Here is a 21,339-nt window from a genome sequence, read left to right as displayed (position 1 = left end):
GTTATAAACACCTTTCCAGTTTTGTCAAATAGGATCAACAAAAAATATTAAGATCAACAAGAAAGAAAGATTTTTTCTAAAATCATAAAACTATCACTATTACTTGCAAAATACTTTCCCCTGATGTTATAGTCCATTTATAAAAATTGAAGGTGTATGTGAAAGATGTTTTAGAATAATAACTAGAAACACAATAGCAACGCAGTGTAGTATTTCCATGACTAATCAGAACAGATCGGCGATATGTCACATTTTTCACACACCTCAGATACACCCTAACATATATTTTTTAGATGATGAAACTATCACTATTACATGCAAACACATTTCACCCGGTAGTATATTCCCCTCATAAGAATGAAAGGTGGATGTGAAAGATGTTTTTGAAGCAATAACTAGGGACACTAAAAAAAACTTCGGGTAGTATTTCAATGACCGATCAGAACAGATCGGCGATATGTCATATTTTTCACACACCTCAAATATACCGTAACCATTTTTTAAAGTCATAAAACTTTCCCTTTTAAAAATTAAACGAATGTGTGAAAGAACTCTTTATCGACTTAATTTAGTGAATCAGAGACCATATACCGATATATGATATATGAGTGAATCGAGAAAGGGATCCAGTGAGTTATAACATACCGACTTGAAATTTAACTACAAATCTACTATCGCAATACTGACACGAAAACAATTATTTGACTTTAACTGAAGTGACAAACAGTTAACTTAACTTCTACATATAGGTTTTCAGTTGTCACAACACTCAGTGAATTTAATCAGCTGTTGAAAATAAACAGGGCTCAGTCTTACATACTAAGTTGCCGCCTTATTGTCTACACTGTTCACGTAACGAGGCGAGGCATATGTTCAACGGCTTTTCGAGGAGTTGCTTCTCCCTCTCTATATCACAGGCGATCGATGCATAGGGTGTGCTGTTGTATAATGTTGTATAATACTGTAGGGGCATACCCTATGCATCGATCGCCTGTGCTCTATATAGGCGCCCTGCTAAAATCCAACGGGGTGGAAAGATTAATGAAAATGTCATGGAGTCACTATAAAATACGTTCGCCACCCTAACCTAACCTTAACCGTAACGCTTTGATTTTAATCAGAGGGAAAAAATATTGGTGGAATAAGATAAACATGGTGGTAAAATAGCAACATAATGAAGTGGCGAACGTACTCTGTAATCGAACCAATGTTACATTGCAGCTATTGTCGTTAGGCATTAATGCGGCGTAATATTCACAATGGGATCCAGATTTAATGTCTTTCCCATTGGTAAACAGTGTTAGACTATTCATGGGAAGTAACTCTCACAACTGCAAGGCAATGTACAGAGGCGACGTTCGCGGAGATACGAAGAACTTGCTTTGTTTTACAGTCCCTTCCACCCATGCATTATGTCTAAGATCTACTTTGTGAACATCAATGTGATTCCTCACAAGGAAGGGATGGACATGGTCCTGTTTGTGTCAAAACTCGCAGGGCTGGTGCAAAATTACTCCAGCCACACCAAGATACTTCACAAGTTCAAAGTAGGCCTGGCCGTTTGTGTTTATGCTACGTGTAGCGATTGTCTGTTAAATGTTTCTAGCTCTGCCTTCAGTGTTCACTGTGATTAAAATTCACGTTTGTCAATTTGAGATGAATGTCCAAGCATAATATAGTAAGAATAATGCATTGGCAGCTATCTTTATACGGTATGTGTCACCATATAATAAACATTTAGATAAAAGATTTGAACATGTAAATATATTGTGACAAACAAGATGGTAAGACTAGATTCATGTGTTAACGTCACAGCAAGATTGTGCGCTACTGTTATGTTTTCAGAAAAGGACATGAAACAACTTTAATTTAAATTCAAACCAGAAAGGATATATATTGTGTGATTTGTGTCCCAAAGTAGATTTGTTTGAGCAGAGGATGGTACCCGTATGTGTTTTAGGCCATTTACAAACAAATCCTTGGCTCTTGATGTCATGATTTTTTTGTGGCTCAACAGTAGGGCCCAAATCTATGAAAGTACACCCAGTTATGTAGAGGTTGACCTATACTGGCATGGGACTTTGACCTCTGTGTATCTTGAAGTGTCAAGGGACATGTCCGAGGGCTACATTCCTGATATGTTCTGCTTTCAAAACTCATGCTAGTGCACTAGCCTGAGACAACAAAACCCTGATGAAGACCAGTAAACATCTGTTGATGAAAGTCCTTAATGATGACTACAGCTGTGTAAAGATAAAATTTCGAACCATTTGTCATTGCTTCAGTTTTGCTACAAAAAGTATAAAATCAACAAATGATATACACAAAGTGTACACAATTTATGGATAACACCTTTTATACATACCACTATAGCTGCATTTCAATATAGATCCTTCTACAGTTTTGCTTGACAACATTGTAACGAAGGACCTATACTGAAACATTGTTATATGTGTACAAAATGCTATTAGCTAGCTTTACATAATATTGGGAAGGCTACCGTTGAAGGGACCACATGGTCAATCACAGATTCAGAGATACTGACAGAAATTTGAACAGATGAGTAGAAGGCTTGAATTTCATGATTTTTGTTTTTATGTCGTAATGGTTGTAAAACCCTTATTTACAGATTGTTAAGATAAAAGCCTCAAAATTGAAAATATTAAGAGGCTCAGTAAAGGTACCATATGGTCGGCGCAGCCTTTTATGCAGCTTAAAAACTTCAAATGAGACAGAGGAAGGCTCCACTTTTACATGCATTTCTTTGGACACCTTTCATCACATCTTACAGCATAACTGGGTTCATGATCGCAACTGAATTGCCTGATATTTGATCCAACCCTGCTTCCGGTGGAGGTAAGTTTACACAAGTCGGCTGTTTTAACATTGATAATACAATATGATTTATAGCTACATAGTTTGCAAAGTTTTATTTTACATTGGTAATTATACAAGGAAGGTATGACTACTTAATTATTGTCCAAGATTTCTTAATTGTGTTTTTTTCGTAGACTTATTGTTTATCTAAAATCAACGTGCTTATTACACCCACCTGGTCCTCTTATTTATAAATGTGTTTTGGTTATTCTTGGTGTGATTGTTGTAGTGAAAATTGAATCTAATCTATAAGGATCCTCTTCAGTAAACAACTATTATGAAGTGAATTAGCTATTGAAAAAAAATTATGAGTGAAATTTAATAGATTGATTTTTTCTTTCAGGTATCAAGATCCAGTATGAATGGCATTTCAGGGTCTTGGTTTGTCATTAAGGTTCAATATATAAAAGTACCTGAAATTCAAGCACCATTTCAGTTGTGATTAGCCAGTGGGAGAGAGTTGGTTTCACAGCATTTTGACGGTACCTCATGGCAACAACTATTAATTCAGTGGATGAGTGAATTTAGTTTTACGCCACACTCAGCAATATTTCAGAATGCATGCAATCAACGAAATCAAATTAATGTAACTTTGTTTTATATGCCCATCTATCCAGTTGTTCGTCTTAAATAACTCCACGTTCTATGATTTGTTATTTCCCAGGTGTATTGGATAAATAAATATTCATGCATTACCTACCATAAAAACTTAAGCTAAAAATGACTGGCTGGACCTTTATGCATGAGCACACTATTTGTGAAGATGAAAATAAAATGCGTTTTTGCACAATCACACCTTAACAAGACATATTCAAATGAGCACATGGTAACTTCATACTTATAATTGTTTTATGGCTCGTGTTTTCTCACTTCAGCATTCTATCAAATTCTAAACCCACCATCATTTAACTAGGCACTACATTGCCAGTTTAAAAGATATCAGGTTAATTCCTTTTGCATTTAGTGGGGGAAATCTTGTACGTCATGAATCTGTCCCTGTCTCAATACTGACCATGTGGTACCTTCACTGGTAGCCTTCCCCATGTCTGCTGTGTCCTGTAGTGCACAAGACTCACAGAAAATGAATGTTTAAGGCTGCCTGCCATGGATAGCATTTGCAAAATCTTAGCTGCAAATGGCATTTATTTGACAATGTTTAAAAAGAACAAAGGGCAATTGTTAGGGTGGGCACATATTGAGAAACAAGATATCTATCAATGCGTGGCACGTTTGTATGAATGACAACTTTATTTTGTTCTTTATACACTGTTTCAGAGAGAATTCTTGTCTCTTCATTAGTATTCATCTGATGAAGGATGAAGAATTGGGTCTGAATCATCATAAAAAGTTGTTATCCATAAAAACACGGATGAAGAGGGAAGAATTAGGCTCTGAAATGTCATATAAAGCTCAAAACGAAATTATTATCCATAAAAGTCTGTCATGCATTCACGTTTGTCCAGCTTCAAAATGCCTTTCAAGAACACCTAGAAATCCATCTCTGTAGAAGACCAGCAGAAGGATAAATTTTCAAATTTGAATTTCTTTTGGGCACGAATTCACTACTTTTGTGTTATGTGTATTTATATACATTATTATTTACATTTTTTGCTTTTATTTATTTGTTGTTTGTATTTATCTTATTACTTTTCTTTTGTGCCTACACAGGTAACTGGAGAGCCCCAGATAGTAGCTAGTGAGTTTATATGTATTACTCACAATATTATGTAGTTATTCCATTTATTGATTATTTATATTATAGTTGATATTTACTTTATTCCATTTAATACAAATATGGTATGTTATGGATATTTTAGTACCAACTACTTTAGCAACATTTGATAATGTCTGTGTACAATCGATCATATAGCTAAACATTCTCCATGAATGGTTCTGAATGAGATAGTCATCAGTGTCTTAACCTCATTAAGGGGAGATGGGTAGCTCAGTTGTTACAGCGTTAGCTTGTCACGCCAAAGACCTGAGTTTGGTTCTATGAAAATGCTGGAATATTGCTACAAGCCATGTAAAACTCACTCACTCACACGCTTACACACTCACTCACTCATTTCTAAACAAGATCATAATATGTTCACTGTGTGAAACAGTCTTACAAGCTTTTAATTCCTAACTAATTTCACCTCAGTCAGTGTAGATCAGTGGAGTCTTTTTGGCACATTAAAAGCAGTCTTTGTGAGATTTAGTCGATACTGTTAACAAACCAAAGCTATACCTAACACTTCGGATAAACAGGAGATATGTGCTTTATTACTAGTATCAGTGATCATGATGAAAAATTCTATATATCGTTATAGCTTGTTTTTGAGTAAAGATTTCATGGTAACAGTCCACATCTTTCTGTATTGTTGTCTTTAACAAACATACACCAGTAACTGCTTTATGAAAATAAGTAATTCATTTGCAGAACAAATTCAGTGTGATTATCAATTGCTGTACTGTGTGATATTATCATACTATTATGTAGGCCATCCTCGATATCTCCCGGGTATATGTTCTCATGAATTTCCATTATACCCTGGAGGCATCTACAGGTTGATGTGATAATTTTGTTACCTCCCTTTGCTGGCTCCACATTCTCACAGTAGCCGATCAGCTATTCCAGCATTACAACCGAACTTGCCAATGTCAACAAAGATAGCAGTCGCAGCTGCAAAGGTTTGTTCGCAGTGTGACTCAGATTTGGGGGAAATCATACAGACAAATTGATAGGCCCGAAACTTTAAAATTATATAAAACTCCTACCTCTTTTAGAGAACTTGTGCATGTTTTTTTTTGCCAAGTTGAATCAGTTAGATAATTTTAAAAGCGAAAATGAATTATGATTACTACACTCAACTTCCCAACATAAACATCTAATTGGAAAAAAAATAACAGCAAAGGGAGGTAATAAAGAGGCCATAGATGCATCCAGGGTATATTAAGGATGTACACAGGCTGCTTGCTGTCTTGCAGGTGGAATACTGCTTTCTATAGTGTCTTAGCATCCTAGTATCAAGCAGGACAAATCAACATCAGGCAAACAAACAATATCTTGACTGCTCTTTGTATTGATAGAGCATGAAATGACCTGTGTATTTTATGGCTTTGTCTGATGTTGGGTTAGTTAAAGCTTCAGTCGTGAACCAACAAGTTTATTTATAGATGTGTTGTATAAATCCACATGTCATTATTTACATGTTGTTTGAAACCATAAGCCATTTCTATGAAAGACAGAAGACAGACGTAAATCATGTGAAGGTTGTACCCATGAGATTGCAAATGATAGAATGAACAGAATGTATAACAAATACATCATATATATTATACTGAGATTTGAACAGAAATGTAAATAGGATTTTCATGAAATTGTGATCAGTATACATGTACATATTTTTGAATGCAAATTTCAGTTATTTCTGATAAGTATTAAGAACTCTGTGTCTGTTCCGTCATATTGACGTCTGCTCATCATGGTGTTGTTTCAGTCATTGAGGTTGCTGATGTTGTTGGACTAGAAAGGACAATTGCAGGGTTGTATCGCCTTGGCAACGTGTGTGTGACGTGCAGCCCTCTCTACAATTATGAGGACTTTGCCAACTTCCTGGGAGTCAGTAATGTCTCACCCCCATGCCCATTGCCAGACAGTGACCTCTATTGGCTTGAGTTTGACTTGGAATATACAGGTAGGAGTGTATATTGTGCGAATCCCATTTCTGGTGTCCCCCTCCGTGGTATTGTTGGAATATTGTAAAAGCGGCTTAAAACCTCACTCACTCACTCACTCACTCACTCACTCACTCACTCACACACACACACACACACACACACACACACACACACACACACACACACACACACACATGACAACAGAAATCAAAATTATATTAGGTTCATAAATGGTTTCCACTGAAACCTATTTCACATAGCAAAATGTATATGCTGAGCTTAAAACTTAACAGCATTGTTAGCATATGATATAGTATAGTTTGTGTTAAAACAAACTTAAAATTTGTGTTCAGTTCAACAGACTGGACTGTGTTATTCAATCTCATTACAATTAGATCTTTTGCTTCAATATTCTATAACTGTGCAAAGAGGAAACCTATGTTGAAGGTCAAATCAGGTGAACATTGGCAGATTTCAAAAGCCCAGTCTCAAGGAGGGATCCATGTATTCTCGAGCCATATTAAATGATTTGGATTTACGTCTTAGTGACCACTGCTCATAAAGTTATATTTTAGGGGAAGAAAACAGAACACACAAAACACTACCATCACCTGTATTTGTATGTTCGTACACATGCATGTCCTGATTCTTGTTACCACGATATCTCATGAACTGTTGTACCCAATGTCTTTGAATTTGGTGACAGCCTACATTGGGTGATGACAAAGACACCAGTTGATTTGGTTGACCTTAACCTTATTTTCAATCTCACCAAGTTTCTTTGACCACTTTTCAAACTCTTGTCAGTCTAAGTAAACTTATCCTCAGTACTTTTCGTTACACTCCACTACTGAGTCTAACAAAGCCTTATGGGAGGTCGCGTCAGGTATCCTTTGACCAATCAGAACACAGCTTACCAAATCGTGAAAGTGGACTTTGGCACATACCTTTTGAACTTTTTATCTCAAAAAGGTTCATACCCGAATGATTCCGGGTGGTGCACACGGCGTACATACAACCATGACAACGGTGAGTAAACAGTCGCTGAAAAAAGTGTTTTTGGCAATATTCAAGGATGTCATCTTGCAGAAATATTAGCTAATGGTAACCATGTCAACAGAAGCCCCAAAGCGTATATACTGCAGGTCAAATAATTGTGATATATGCGGATTTTTGTTTGTGGAGAGATTTTTGTCAGTGACCTGAATATTTTGAAAGGCCCTCCAATCCCTAAATAGTAGGCGTTGTCTGATTGGTTAAATCTATTTAACCGTCTCACGTTTGATTGGATGGTCATTGGTCTCTCAAAGATTACCTGACGCGACCTTCTACTATGTTTTGTTAGACTTAGGGGTGGAGTGTAACAAAATACACTGAGACTGAGTTTACTTAGTCTGAAACTCTTGTTAACATGATATCTCAGGAACTGTTGTACCCAATGTCTTCAAATTTGGTGACAGCTAACATTAGGGGATTACACAGACACCAGTTGATTTGGATGCCATTGACCTTATTTTCAAGGTCACCACAACTCTTGTGGGATTATGCAAGCACTAATTAATTTTGGTGACCTTGACCTTATTTTCAAGGTCACCCCGATTCTATGACCACTTTTCAAACTCTTGTTCAAGTGGTATCTCATGAACTGTTATACCCTTCAAATCTTCAAATTTGGTGACAGCTTACAGTGGGGGATCGCACAGAAACCAGTTCGTTTTGGTGACCTTGATCTTATTTTCCAGGTCACTATGACCCTTGTTAACACAATATCTCTGAACTGTTGTATCCACTGTCTTCAAATTTGTGACAGCTTACATTCGGGGATTACACAGACATCAGTCGATTGTGATGACCATGATCTTATTTCCAGTGTGACCACAACACTTTGTTCACTTTTCAACTTAAGTTAATGCGATATCTCATAAAGCAATGTAACCAATCTCTTCAGTTTTGTTGACAGCCTGCATTGGGTGATTATGCAGATACCAGTCATTTCACGCATCTTGTGTGTGACCAAGCTGTAAAAAGTCATAAATATGTTACGTATAGTACAGTCTTCTTTAGCAATGGGGGACATTGCCACGTTAGTGTCAAACACTTGTTTACACTTAAACCACAGAGTGTATGAAGTGTCCACAATATATTTTTATACAGCCTTTATTATGTCTCAAGTGGAACAGCTCTTTGTTGTTTCTTTATAGGCTACAGAAATGAGACTCTCTGTTTTCAGTGGTTCACTCACTCATTCAATGCTTGTAGAAGTCTAATCTCTCTTGCAGCCTACATATAAGTGTCATTAGAAATATACATGCACAGAGGAGTCATATCTGAGTACCCGTGAAGGTCCCGGGTTAGAATAGGCCTTCAGCAACCCATGCTTGCCGTAAAAGGCGACTATGCTTGTCGTAAGAGGTGACTAACGGGATCGGGTGGTCAGACTCGCTGACTTGGTTGACACATGTCATTGGTTCCCAGTTGCACAGATCGATGCTCATGTTGTTGGTCTCTGGATTGTGTGATCCAGACTCGATTATTTACAGACCGCCACCATATAGCTGAGTGCGGCGTAAAACTAAACTCACTCACTCACTCACTCACTCATATCTGAGTGGTCGATCACAAATACTGTAAAACTGAAGAGGAGAAGGCATGTTCAAGACTTATGATCATGTTCCAGGTAGAACCCTGGAGCAGTTTATGGAAATCTGGAGGAAGGAAGCTGAAAGAGTTATGAGTTCCAGAGCTGCTGGCCTGCCTGTGGCTCTCTACAAAGTGGTGTTTGAGAGGAAGGTGAGTATGTCTGGATGTACACCCCGAACTGATTGCGAGGCATGCGGGTTTGCTTGGATTTAGACTTTAAACCAACTGTGATGGATGTGAATATGCTTGGATATAGATTTGGAACTGATTGTGAAGGAAGCGGGCATGCCTGGAGGTTGGTTTTGGTTGGCTGGTTGTTTATCTTTGCACTCTGATGAAACTGACGGAAAGGGAGACTGACTTTCAGGTCTCTTTTTTTGGTTTGATTTATTAGGGCCAGCATTCAAATTTCAAAATTTACCTTAAGTTCACCTTGAAAGTCATTCACTCATAACATGCCTTCAAAATGTTGAAAATAGTCACAAAGACTGCTCACTAGATGATATTGAATCTCATGTAGAAGAACACCTTGAAAATACAATCAATTCAATTCACGTTTATTATTCACTTTTGACAACCTTTAGCTTGAAAGATATTTATTTCAGGTGCATGTGTTCCTGTGTGCCCCCAATGTCAAGCAGCTGGATGAGTTATCCTTTGGCTTGCCTCTCATGGTCGGTAATGGGGAAAATGTCCATGTTAAGTGCAAAGCTGTCCAGATGCTGGACGTCTTCAGACAGAAAGTTGTGGCCTAGAAGAGCACCATGCACAGACGCAGCATGTAACAATACAGTATATTTAGTAGAGCACGATGATATTTATTCAGATATTAAATCAGTTATTGAAATGAAAACAAGCATGAGGTTAACAGACAATGAGGTGTGTTGTGAATGAGTGCTCTAAGCTTATGTCATGGGTCTTATGTCCTCATCTTTGCTATACTTGATGAGAACCTAGTTGAGGGTTATTTCATAAATTGTATAATCAGTTAGTATCTTTGTTTATTGTAAGCTTTGATATATACATAGAGGATAGTAAACGACCTTCCTTGTAATACCATTTTTATTAAAACAAGTAACTGATTAGGTATCAAATAAGTGAAAATATGTTTGGTACTAAATCTTAAAGTTTAGTGAAAATGGTATTTTATGGAAGCAAGTTTAGTATTCTGTTTATTACTCTCCAACCTAAATTCATAGAAACTGTGGCTCTCGGCTTTCAGTATGATGACTCTCAGCTTTACATGGGTTGTACAATGTCTTATACCACTGCGACAGCGGCATTAGCATTGTAACGTCATAACTCTGAACACTTATGACGTCATACGTCTAGCGGTATTACACTAGTGTAATATTGCCATGAAAATACTGCACTGCAGTATCTTCTATGGGCAAGTAATAAAGCGTAATTTCAGCACATGCCAGCATGACCATGTTATCTAGAAAAATGTGACTCACATTTTTGACATTACTTTCATGATTTACAGTACATAAAAGCTGCTCAGATATAAACAAAACTACATAGGAATGCATCACGTGTTGATGGTATTCTTTTGCAAAGTAGAAATTACCTCTTTAGATTTTGTATGTACAACATGTGTCAACATTATTCATGCAAGTTGTGAAAGTACATTTAGCTTGTTACCCACTTATGACATACATCATGTACATGTATGTAATGTTTTTTTCTAATTCGTCAGTACAATTTCTGTGATGATTGTGTGAGTTGTGAGAAAAGTATATATTACGAGAAAAACATAAAGGAACAAAGGAAAACTCAAGCGTTCCTTTGATATTGTCCAGTGTTCATCACCAGCTTTGAATAGTACAGTGGTAATAAATCTTGAATACATGAAGTGGCGTTCCCTTATTTGTTTCACTCAGTATATATGTCTACTGTCTAAGGATAGTAGCCAGCTTGTGTTTTTTGTGACTTGGAGCAGTGGTGAGTTTTGAAATGTAATAGCTCTGTATTTTAGAACATATACATGTACAGTGTTCCCAGAAATTATTGAGAAAATCTTTGTTTTTTTCTAATGATGCTAAGATTGGAAAAAGGGCTTTCACTATGCACTAAGCATACTAAATAAGGGAGACAACTCTTGAAGGCAGCTCATTACGTCAAGAGTTATCTCCCTTGTCTGAGCAGACGGCTTCCTGTGTTGACATGGCAAAACTTACAGCAAGAGAGAAAAGAAAGCTCATTCTAGATGATTTTGAAAGGGGTGAGGCTGATGCTAAAGTGTTAGCTTGTAGACATGGTATTCCTCTGTCTACAGTATACAGAACTTTGAAGAATACTCAAACAGGAACCGGGATAGAGCACAAAGCAGGGGCAGGTCGGCCTAGGAAATTCAGTGTTGTGGATCGCCGAAGACTTGGGCAGATTGTGAGTAGGGGCAAATTGAAAAGTGTTGAGAACATCAGAAATGAAATGATTAGCAGAGGAAGTCCTCAGGTATGCAATGAAACAGTTATGCAGGAATTACAGAGACTTAATTGGGTGAAAAAACGTGGAATTCCCTGCCGTTGATGAAAGATGCACAAAAGGAAAAACGTTTAAACTGGTGTTGGGCTCATGAAAATCAAGATTGGGATAATGTTTTCTTTTCGGATGAAAGTTCTGTTTGGCTTTTCCCTAATTGTGTGAAAATTTGGACCAAAGATACTGTCAAACCTATCTACCAGCGACCAAAACATAGCCCGAAGTTTCACATGTGGGGTGGCATATCGGCTCGCGGAGTGACGCCATTGTGTGTTTTCACGGGAAACTTGACAAAAGAAAGATACGTTGACATTCTAAATGGTCACCTTCTTCCGACAGCACAAACATTGTATGAAGATGATTGGATTTTCCAGCATGATAATGACCCAAAACACACTGCGCGCTACACAAAACAGTGGTTGTCGGGCGAAAATGTTCAAGTTTTAGACTGGCCCAGTTACAGCCCAGACCTAAACCCAATTGAGAATGTGTGGGGAGTCATGAAGGACAGAATAAACCAAAAGGGACTGAGAAATATTGAAGATATGAAGGCCGAGGTGGTCCAATATTGGGATACCCTGTCACACGATTACCTACAAACTTTGATGGGTAGTGTGCCTAGGCGTATTCAGGCATGCATTGCTGAGCGAGGAGGTCTAACAAAATACTTAAACAAGACCGAGACTGTAAAAGGATGATGTTTTAACATGTTTATGTAAGTAAAACGCCAGAAGTTAATAAACGTAATGAGTTACATGACGCAACATGATTCTCAATAATTTCTGGGAATACTATATGTACCCTGAAATATACAGAAATTCCAACTTTTTGTTGACACGATTTTCCTCAAAGTGTAGAACCCACACTGATTTCTGATTAGAAATGTCTTCTGTCCAGAGTGTACCAAATCAGATCTGATTTTAATCAGATTAGTGAGAAACAAATGTTCTTCTATATATTTATTATGAATATTGTGTTTGATATATTTCATGAAAATGGACAGTACATCTTTGCAATAATAGGTTAGTTATCTCTAGAAATATGCATGAGCTGGCACCACAATTCCTGGAAATATGGCCTCATCTTAGCTACTGAACTCATTCTGTACCTGTAAATAGAGTTAATGTTATCATTATTGCTGGGTCAGTGTGACCCTGTACACCATTACATTACAGTAAAATAGATTTGCCTTATTCATGTACAGGGAAATATTACTATACTGTTTTATATATATATGAAAGTAATGCAATTATCACTTCAAGTAAACAAGCTCAACAAACTGTTTATATCAAAATTGCGACCAAAATTTTGTATTTGTTTCTTTTGTCAACTTTTACATTCATTTCACCTAAATCAATGTACATAGAATTGAATGAACTTTAAAAGTAATATATTGAAGTACATAAAAGTCACCAAGCCAAAGATAGATTGGGAACTCCTTGTAATAAGGAAGTGTAATAAAAGGACTAACTTGCATGTTTCTTTACAGATATTGTTGACCTGCTGTGTTTTGCTCTGAACTTGCATATATTTATTAACTTTGGAAATAATGAAGCAAAATTTAAAATCTATCCGTAGCCTTTTGTATACCTAAGTATTTTATTTTTTGGGCAAAAATATAGTGCAGCATTAGAATGTTACTATTTTTCACCTAGTCTGATCTTGTCTATTTTTGCGCAACTCACACCTTATTTTACTCCACTCTTATTCTGAATGGTTCATCCAACATTGTAAATTTTTCCTTATCCTGACTCATGCTTACTACCCTTGTCTCCTCCCTCTATGCGATTGATAGTGGAACACTTGAAATCCCCTTCCTTGAAGAGGAAGTAAAATCACAGTCACCCACGAGTAGCCTGTCTTGATGGTTTGGCACCCTTTTTGGTCACAGTTTGGGAGACAAATGAAGTCCCTATACGGCACCTATTCTCTAACTTGCTTTAAATTTCTTGCTAAAAAGTACTTATTTTTTACTTTGTTGGATATGTATTTCATCTAGTGAACTTGTGTTACATTTGATGAAATTGTGTGGCTGTCTTGGGTTTACCAACATATAGTATGTCCTTTATGCACTACTGTTTGTTTTTTTGGTTTTGCAATTTTTTTTATTATTCTGTCAAATGTTACAGAACAGACATTTACATAGTTATGGTTTAAGCTTGGGGGGAGGTTGAGGGGAGGTGGGGGGGATTACATTTTTTTTACATTTTTTTTCTTCCAGTACTTGCTGTAAACGTTGTTTACGTATCTGACACAGAATTTAATCTATTCATTTGTTTAGGCTAATGGGAAGTTTCTGAATACACATAATTTTGATTGTAACAAACAAACCCATTTTAATTGAAAAGGACACCCAGGGATATAAGAGATTCAGAACCTGAGCAATCAGCAAAATAATGTGGTCCAGGAACTGTGAGACAGACCATTTGCTGTTTGTAGATGTGCGCAGGACAGGGTTAGAAAGTACTCTCAAATCATACCTTGTCAAACTGGTGATTGTGCTAGTAACAGTGTCTTAGTAACTGTTGCTGATGTCTGTATTTCCTGTGAATCGCAGAGCATATCATGGGGGCAGATCTCTGGTTTAGCGGGGAATCCTCCAAATCCTCGGAGTTAACCTCATCGCAGACAAAGAAACAGAGAACTTTGTCACCCAGAAAAGAGGGCACCAATGCCCAGAATCTGGGCCACATTTTACCTCTACCTCGAGATCTTTCAACAAGGATATTGTACTACAGGCTGAAGTGGACGTCTTTGGTGAGCCACGGATACTACTACCTCAGGTTACAACCGTCAGCACGACATCACAGCAGACAGCAACACTGAGATCTACAGCTGCGACAATGGGATCAGTGCATCTACGCAGACATCTGGTAGAAGAGATGGTAACTACAACAACTCTTCACAGACATTTTGAAGATCAGAGGAGGCCCCAACGTTCTCAGACAGTAGTCATCAACTCTGCAGTAGTTTCAGCATCCGCAGAACTTCAGCACGCGGCTGTTTATGAAGAAATTCACAGAACAAATGATGACCTTGATGGAGTGCTGCTTCACTCCAGCTAGAGCTACTCAGAAGATTCCTTCAACGTCTGTCACCCTGTGTGGAGGAATGGAGGTCAAGCAAGCACTCTGGAGGAATCTATGACCGCTGGCTCAGCTGAAGCAGTCCACGAAGGAGCATTCACACACTTACAGCAGTCCAACATGAGGGATTCGCAGCATGCAAGTCATTCTCCAGGATCCTACAGATCAAGATACAGATCTTCTTCAGTTGGACATCGATCTATATCCTCGTCAGAAGCAAGAACAGTTCAGTTCATTTTACCATCAGACTACTCATACAGTGAGGACTTACTGACGTCGGAGTTGTAATAGAAACAATTTGGGGGAATATGATTCAAAGAGTGAGTGGTTTGTTGAGCTCCTCTGTGAGTGGGAATTGAGGAATGCAATTGATGACAGTGTCCTGTATGGTGGAGTTTGCAATGAAGAGGCTGTGCTCGGAACAGCAAACGAATATGGAGATGTTGTCAATGAAGAGGTCCTATCCACAGGAGACTCTGGACCTGGTGCTTTCAGAGCCTCACAGAAACCTCCATAGGCTCTGAGGTTAGCTCACAGCTGGGTTGTCCATGCCAGATGGTCCCACCACTCGTTCTGCATTTCTCTGAATTCATGCTGTAGAGTGCTGCATGCACGTCGGAAGGTAACAGCATTTATAGGACAGGTTGGTTGTGCGAGGCAGGCCTGATGAGCTGCCCTCTTCCTTGCTTGTAAATCCTGGATATCATTTTCATTGAACCAGTCCTTGATTTTCTTTTTTTGTGTGCACTTCTTCAGATGTCTTAAGGCTGATTTCAGGTTCTGCCACAAGGTGTGTGGGGTGGGGTCATTAGTGCAAGGGATTCTTGTAGTCTTTACTGCATATCTTCGTAGAACTTGGCTTTCACCTCCTCCCAGCACAGGCTCCCGATGTTTCTTTACCAGAAAACGTTTCTTTTTGGGTTTGAGTTTGAACTGCAGTTTGAGCTTGCACCAGTCAAGACGATAGTCACTGTCACTGTGGCACTGAGCACCGGGCATCACTCTTGTATATAGAAGGTCTTTCAGGTTGCACAAGCACGTAATCATGTAGATGGTAATGGACCGAGGATGCATCCAAGTTGTTTACAGATGGTCTTTCTGTTGGAAGATGGTGTTGGTAATGGTGAGCTGGTGCTTTGCGCAGAACTCGAGCAGGAGACGCCCGTTGTTGTTACAGTTACCAACGCCATGTCTTACAACTCCTTTCCTGGCCTCGGAGTCCCTTTCAATTCTTGCAGGGGTGTTGTTCAAGAGTCTTTATCTGCGTTTGCTTTCCAGTGGTAGGCACATGGATACGATGCGGTCAGAGTGGTCTTTGGGTAATACTTCCAATTTGGAGGCGATGGAATTCCTCACGATGAGTCCTACAGCTGACAGGCGTCTTTCAGTTGATGGTTTCCAGGACCAGAAAAGGGTGTAGCCAGCGCCGTGTTCTTGAGGCAGACCTCGCTGAGAGCTGCTATGTCATTGTTGAGGCAGGAGAGTTCATGTGCAATGAGAGCTTAACGACGTTCCGGGTGGCTGTCAGCCTTGTCATGCATGGTCATGACATTCCAGTAGGCAACTTTCAGATCCTGCTTAGTTTTCTTTGATTTCGTTTCCATGTTCATTCGACCACTCTGATGATGCCCGGTGACCACAGCCAAATGGGTGTAGAGGAGGCAAGCTTTATTTAGGCGAATAAATGTGGAGCCGGCAGTGCTGTCCTTAAACAGGGCTGGCTGGTCGCTCAGGGTGCTGCCAAGTGGTGTCGTCGTCTTCAGGTCAACAACCACGGACAACCAAGGTACTTGTACATGATGAGGGGTTGCAACTCTTCTTGATAGGAATATCTTGACGTAGAGTTGCACTAGATATGAGTCAGGATAGGGAAAATATGTAATTTTCTGAATAAAATTGATAATTTATACTTATCCTGACTTATGACGTCAAGCCCTCCGAACCTCTGCACTTATGATACGTTTGATTTCCTGTAGGTTCACGTGTCAGGCTATATTCGGAGAGCGTGACAAGCATGACCGGTCATGTGACCAGAACGGTGACTAAAAATAAAGGGAGGTTACTGGTGTTTGAGTGTAATTTTACGTCCACTTCAAGCAAGGGAAATTCAAGGGATTTCAAGTGTTCCACTATCATTTGCATAGAGAGAGGAAACAAGCATGATAAGCACGAGTCGGGATAAGTATAAAATATCAACTGTATTATGAAAATTACACATTTCCTTTCCCATATTTATACACAAAACACCTGGTGTTGTGAAGGTCTGGTTTCCCACGATGGTTTAGCCATACTATGTATTTAATTCCACCCGAAGAAAATGAATATTTGATCTCTATAGTACTGTACACAGGGATCTATTTGTCGTCCACGTTCCGTAATATGACAGCCAGACAGGTGGATCCTAAATGTTTAAACACAACATTGTCCCAGAAAAAACACAAACTCACATCACTGACCCTGACTCACGAAGAGTCACATCATTGTCCCTGACGAACGCAGAATCACAACATTGTCCCTGTCAACCACAGAATCACACCATTTTCCTGACAAACACAAACTCACATCATTGTCCCTGACGAACGCAGAATCACACCATTGTCCCTGACAAACACAAAATGACATCAATGTCCTTGACAAACGCGAAGTTACGCCATTGTCTCTGACAATCAGAGAAATGATAATTATGTCCCTGACAAACGCAAAATCACACCATTGTCTCTGACAATCAGAGAATCATTTCCTTATCCCAGACGAACACAGAATCACACCATATTCCTGACAAACATCGAGTTGCATAATATCCCCGGACAAACGCAAAATCACACCACTGTCCAAGACAAACAGAGACTTGCACCATAGTCTCAGACAAACACAGAATCACATCACTGTCCAAGACAAACACAAAATCATATCAATATCCTTGAGAAACACAGAATCACACCATTGTCCTAGATAAAGGCAAAATCACAGAATCACATCATTGTCCCAGACAATGGCATGCTCACATCCCGGACAAACGCAAAGTCACACCACTGTCCAAGACAAACAGAGACTTGCACCATAGTCTCAGACAAACATTCTCTAACACCATTGTCCCAGACAAACACAAAATCACATCAATGTCCCTGGGAAACACAAAATCACATTATTGTCCCAGTGAAACACAGAATCACATCATTGTCCCTTACAAGCTCAGGATCACACCATTGTCTCAGACAAACATAATCACACCATTGCCCAAGTCAAACAGAGACGTACACCGTTGTCTCAGACAAACACAAAAACACATTATTGTCCCAGTCAAACACAAAATCACATCATTGTCCCTGACAAGCTCAGGATCACACCATTGTCTCAGACAAACAGAATCACACCATTGCCCAAGTCAAACAGAGACGTACACCGTTGTCTCAGACAAACACAAAAACACATTATTGTCCCAGTCAAACACAAAATCACATCATTGTCCCTGACAAGCTCAGGATCACACCATTGTCTCAGACAAACAGAATCACACCATTGCCCAAGACAAACAGAGACGTACACCGTTGTCTCAGACCAACACAAAATCACATCATTGTCCCAGACAAACACAGAATAACATCACAGTCTCAGACAAACACAGAATGACATCAGTGTCCCGAACAAACGCAAACTGACATCATTGCCCAAGAGAAACAGACTTACACCATTGTCCCTGACAAACACAGAATCACATCACTGTCCCTGACAAACACAGAATCAAACCATTGTCCCAGACAACCACAGAATTACACCATTGTACAGACAAACGCAATATAACATAAATGTCCCTGACAAAATCATAATCACACCATTGCCCTGCCAAACATAGAATAACATCATTGTCTCAGACTACCACAGAATCACTTCATTGTTCCAGATAAACGTAAAATCAGATCATTGTCCCTAACACAGAATAGCATCATTACAATAGCATTGTACAATTTTGTCATCTTAAACAAGGACCTTATTGCAACTGGATATTTCACTCATAATGATACCGCTGTCCGTGGTGACCTCTTACTTGAAGACGTATTGGGGGAACGATAAGTCAGTCACAACAGAATCTGCAGATTCTTCATGACGCGTGTGAAACTTTCAGAGATGCAAAACTTTCTGTATCTCAAAAACGAACCTTAGCTAGCTGTTCCAAATAGAGGATAATAGGGGCAACCCTGTACATTTGGAGAATGTCAAGTACACCCTTTTGTTTCTGAGCCCTACGGCATCTACACACAGAAAAGCACTAGTGGCAGTTTGGTGTTTTTCTCTTAAAATAGAAATTCAGGAACCTTGATGGTAGAGGAATGAAACCAATCATTTTCCACTGAAAACTCCACACAGTTTGTCCAACCTGATGTTTACAACTATAGTGACAATTTAACACTGTTACTTTGTTTTGATTTAAAATTGTTACTGTAAATACGTACCTCTAAATTACAAACAAATAAAAACTTCAATGTCTATTTTAGAAAATGTCACATTTTATTGAGAGTGCTAATTTCATTTATGCCCAACAGTAGATAACATAAGCAACATTAAGGGTGTCACAATGTGACATCAACAATAATTATATACTAATTAAAAAGGAATAATAGAAATTTATTATATAAACATATGTGCATTGGATTACAAACATATCTACCACACTGATAATTTCACGCAGTTCCAGCTAATACAGCCAAGATTAAATGTACTGTATTGTTGCTAATGGAACATTTATAGCGAGCCTAAATTCTGCTAATGTATGTCAAGTTCTGACATTAACATCATGTTGTAATTTTTTAAAGATCATAAAGAATGGGAGCTGGGTTTTTTTTCATAATTTGAGCATTAAGTAACCACAGCCAATTAAAACATATCGCAAATATTTTGTTTTTTTGTCCCTTTAAAACTGTTATCAGTAACAGATGTGTTCACTTTTCAATGGAAGATGTCATTTGCATGCAGATCCCTTCCTGAGGGTCTACCCAGCTGACAATCTTACGTTGTCACAACGTTGTCACAAGGTTGTCACAAAGTTATACTTTCGTTGTTACAAGGATATTCTGTGGCCTGACGTTGTGATACGCCATTTAACGTCGCCACAAGGTAATGTTATTGGACGCTAACGCATTTTATGCGTTGTCTTAACGTTCTGCGTAACGTCAATAGTTCAATAGGTAAGTACTGTACTGAACAGTACATAAGAAGCAAAGCAGAAACTCCAATGTTTATTCGTCAATTTTCATATTGTTTTCATCACGTGTTTTCTGAGGCTGTAGCTGAATAGTGAATAAAGAATCTCAAAGTGAAATGTTTTACAGAAAAGTTTATCGTGACACCAAGTTATAAGAAACGTTGTTATAACATTGTGAAGAGCCCGGAGCATACATGACGGAAATCTCTTTACCCCATTCAGATAATGACCCTCTTTGCAGCAGATCCGAATTTTCTCGAGTGAAAGTGAAAATAGACACTACATACAGCGCTGGTTAAACTGAATTCCAATTCCTTGTTTCATAAGAAAATGGTATTTACAAATGAATTTTAATACATTGTATTAAACTTTAATAACACCGCCTTTCTGTACTTTATGTCGAGGTTCAGGTGGCATACCTTAACTTTGGAATCACTGACTGCCCCTGTTTGATGAGGTCGTAAAATGATTCACAACTGGTTGAACCTATTATGTGTTTTTTAGCGCGTATTCAGCTTAGTTCTGTAACGCACGGTGATGTTGGTGTAATATCAGTTCCGTACCAGACCGCTAAACGTTTGTAGTTTTGAGTTTTCCACTATTTCCTGGTTTCCGTTTGTCAGAGCTCGCTGTACGACAGAGCATGCTGTACGATGTGTTTGCTAGTATTAGAAGGAGCGTAGTGTCGCAATATACAAGTGCTTGGACTTATCAAATCATACTGATTAATATTTATATACTGTATTTATACATCCACGTAAATGGCATAGTCTAAATATTCTGGACTGGTTATCGCACTAACTTTGGTAATGCGACGGAACCCAGTAAACAGGAAACGAGACGTTTCTGTAATCAATGTTTTGACATGAAATGTTTCCTCAACGTAACTATATAAATAACATAATACAAACGTTGTCTCATGGCATCAACAATCTACAACATTCTCACAACGTTATGAAAACGTTGTGTGTTAGCTGGGTAGCTCCCCAAATCGTCCTGGTTATATTTCATGGCTTGTCGGGACCACATCCGTGACTTTGAGTGGCATTTGCTGGGAAGAACAATATAGACGAAATAAAGAAATTGGTATCCGTAAAGTTTCGTGGAAAAGAAAAAGTCTAATACCTACGTTACATTAGGCTTCCCTCCACACCCGTGCTTACATGCAGCGATATAACTGAAGTATAACCAGCCTCACCCACTCGTCTCTCCGAGAGTAACTGGCTTACTGAAGCAGATTCACCGACATAGCACTGAACCATAACATGTTGGAGTGCACACAAAACTATTTACAATTTCACTTTAGTTCTTTCACAAACTCTAGAATCCTAGAATATTTTTTCAATTAATTAATATCCTATACTCCCGGGAACAGTTAAACGCTAA

The 21,339-nt window shown here is 38.5% G+C and overlaps 1 protein-coding gene across 1 annotated transcript; it reads left to right on the top strand.

Annotated features, from left to right (window-relative positions):
• Positions 1 to 1,326: 1,326 nt before the first annotated feature.
• LOC137294457 (uncharacterized) lies at positions 1,327 to 11,038 on the top strand. The gene is made up of 5 exons (XM_067825478.1): positions 1,327 to 1,547; positions 4,546 to 4,573; positions 6,363 to 6,560; positions 9,221 to 9,333; positions 9,789 to 11,038. Exons 1-5 carry the CDS (start codon positions 1,413 to 1,415, stop codon positions 9,936 to 9,938), a joined length of 624 nt encoding a protein of 207 aa, XP_067681579.1. The 5' UTR covers positions 1,327 to 1,412; the 3' UTR covers positions 9,939 to 11,038.
• The last annotated feature ends 10,301 nt before the right edge of the window (positions 11,039 to 21,339 follow it).

Source organism: Haliotis asinina, chromosome 8 (genome assembly GCF_037392515.1).
Source record: "Haliotis asinina isolate JCU_RB_2024 chromosome 8, JCU_Hal_asi_v2, whole genome shotgun sequence".
Lineage (NCBI taxonomy): Eukaryota > Metazoa > Mollusca > Gastropoda > Lepetellida > Haliotidae > Haliotis > Haliotis asinina.
The sequence above is the reverse complement of the archived record's forward strand: the minus strand, read 5'-3'. Positions and strand labels throughout refer to the sequence as shown.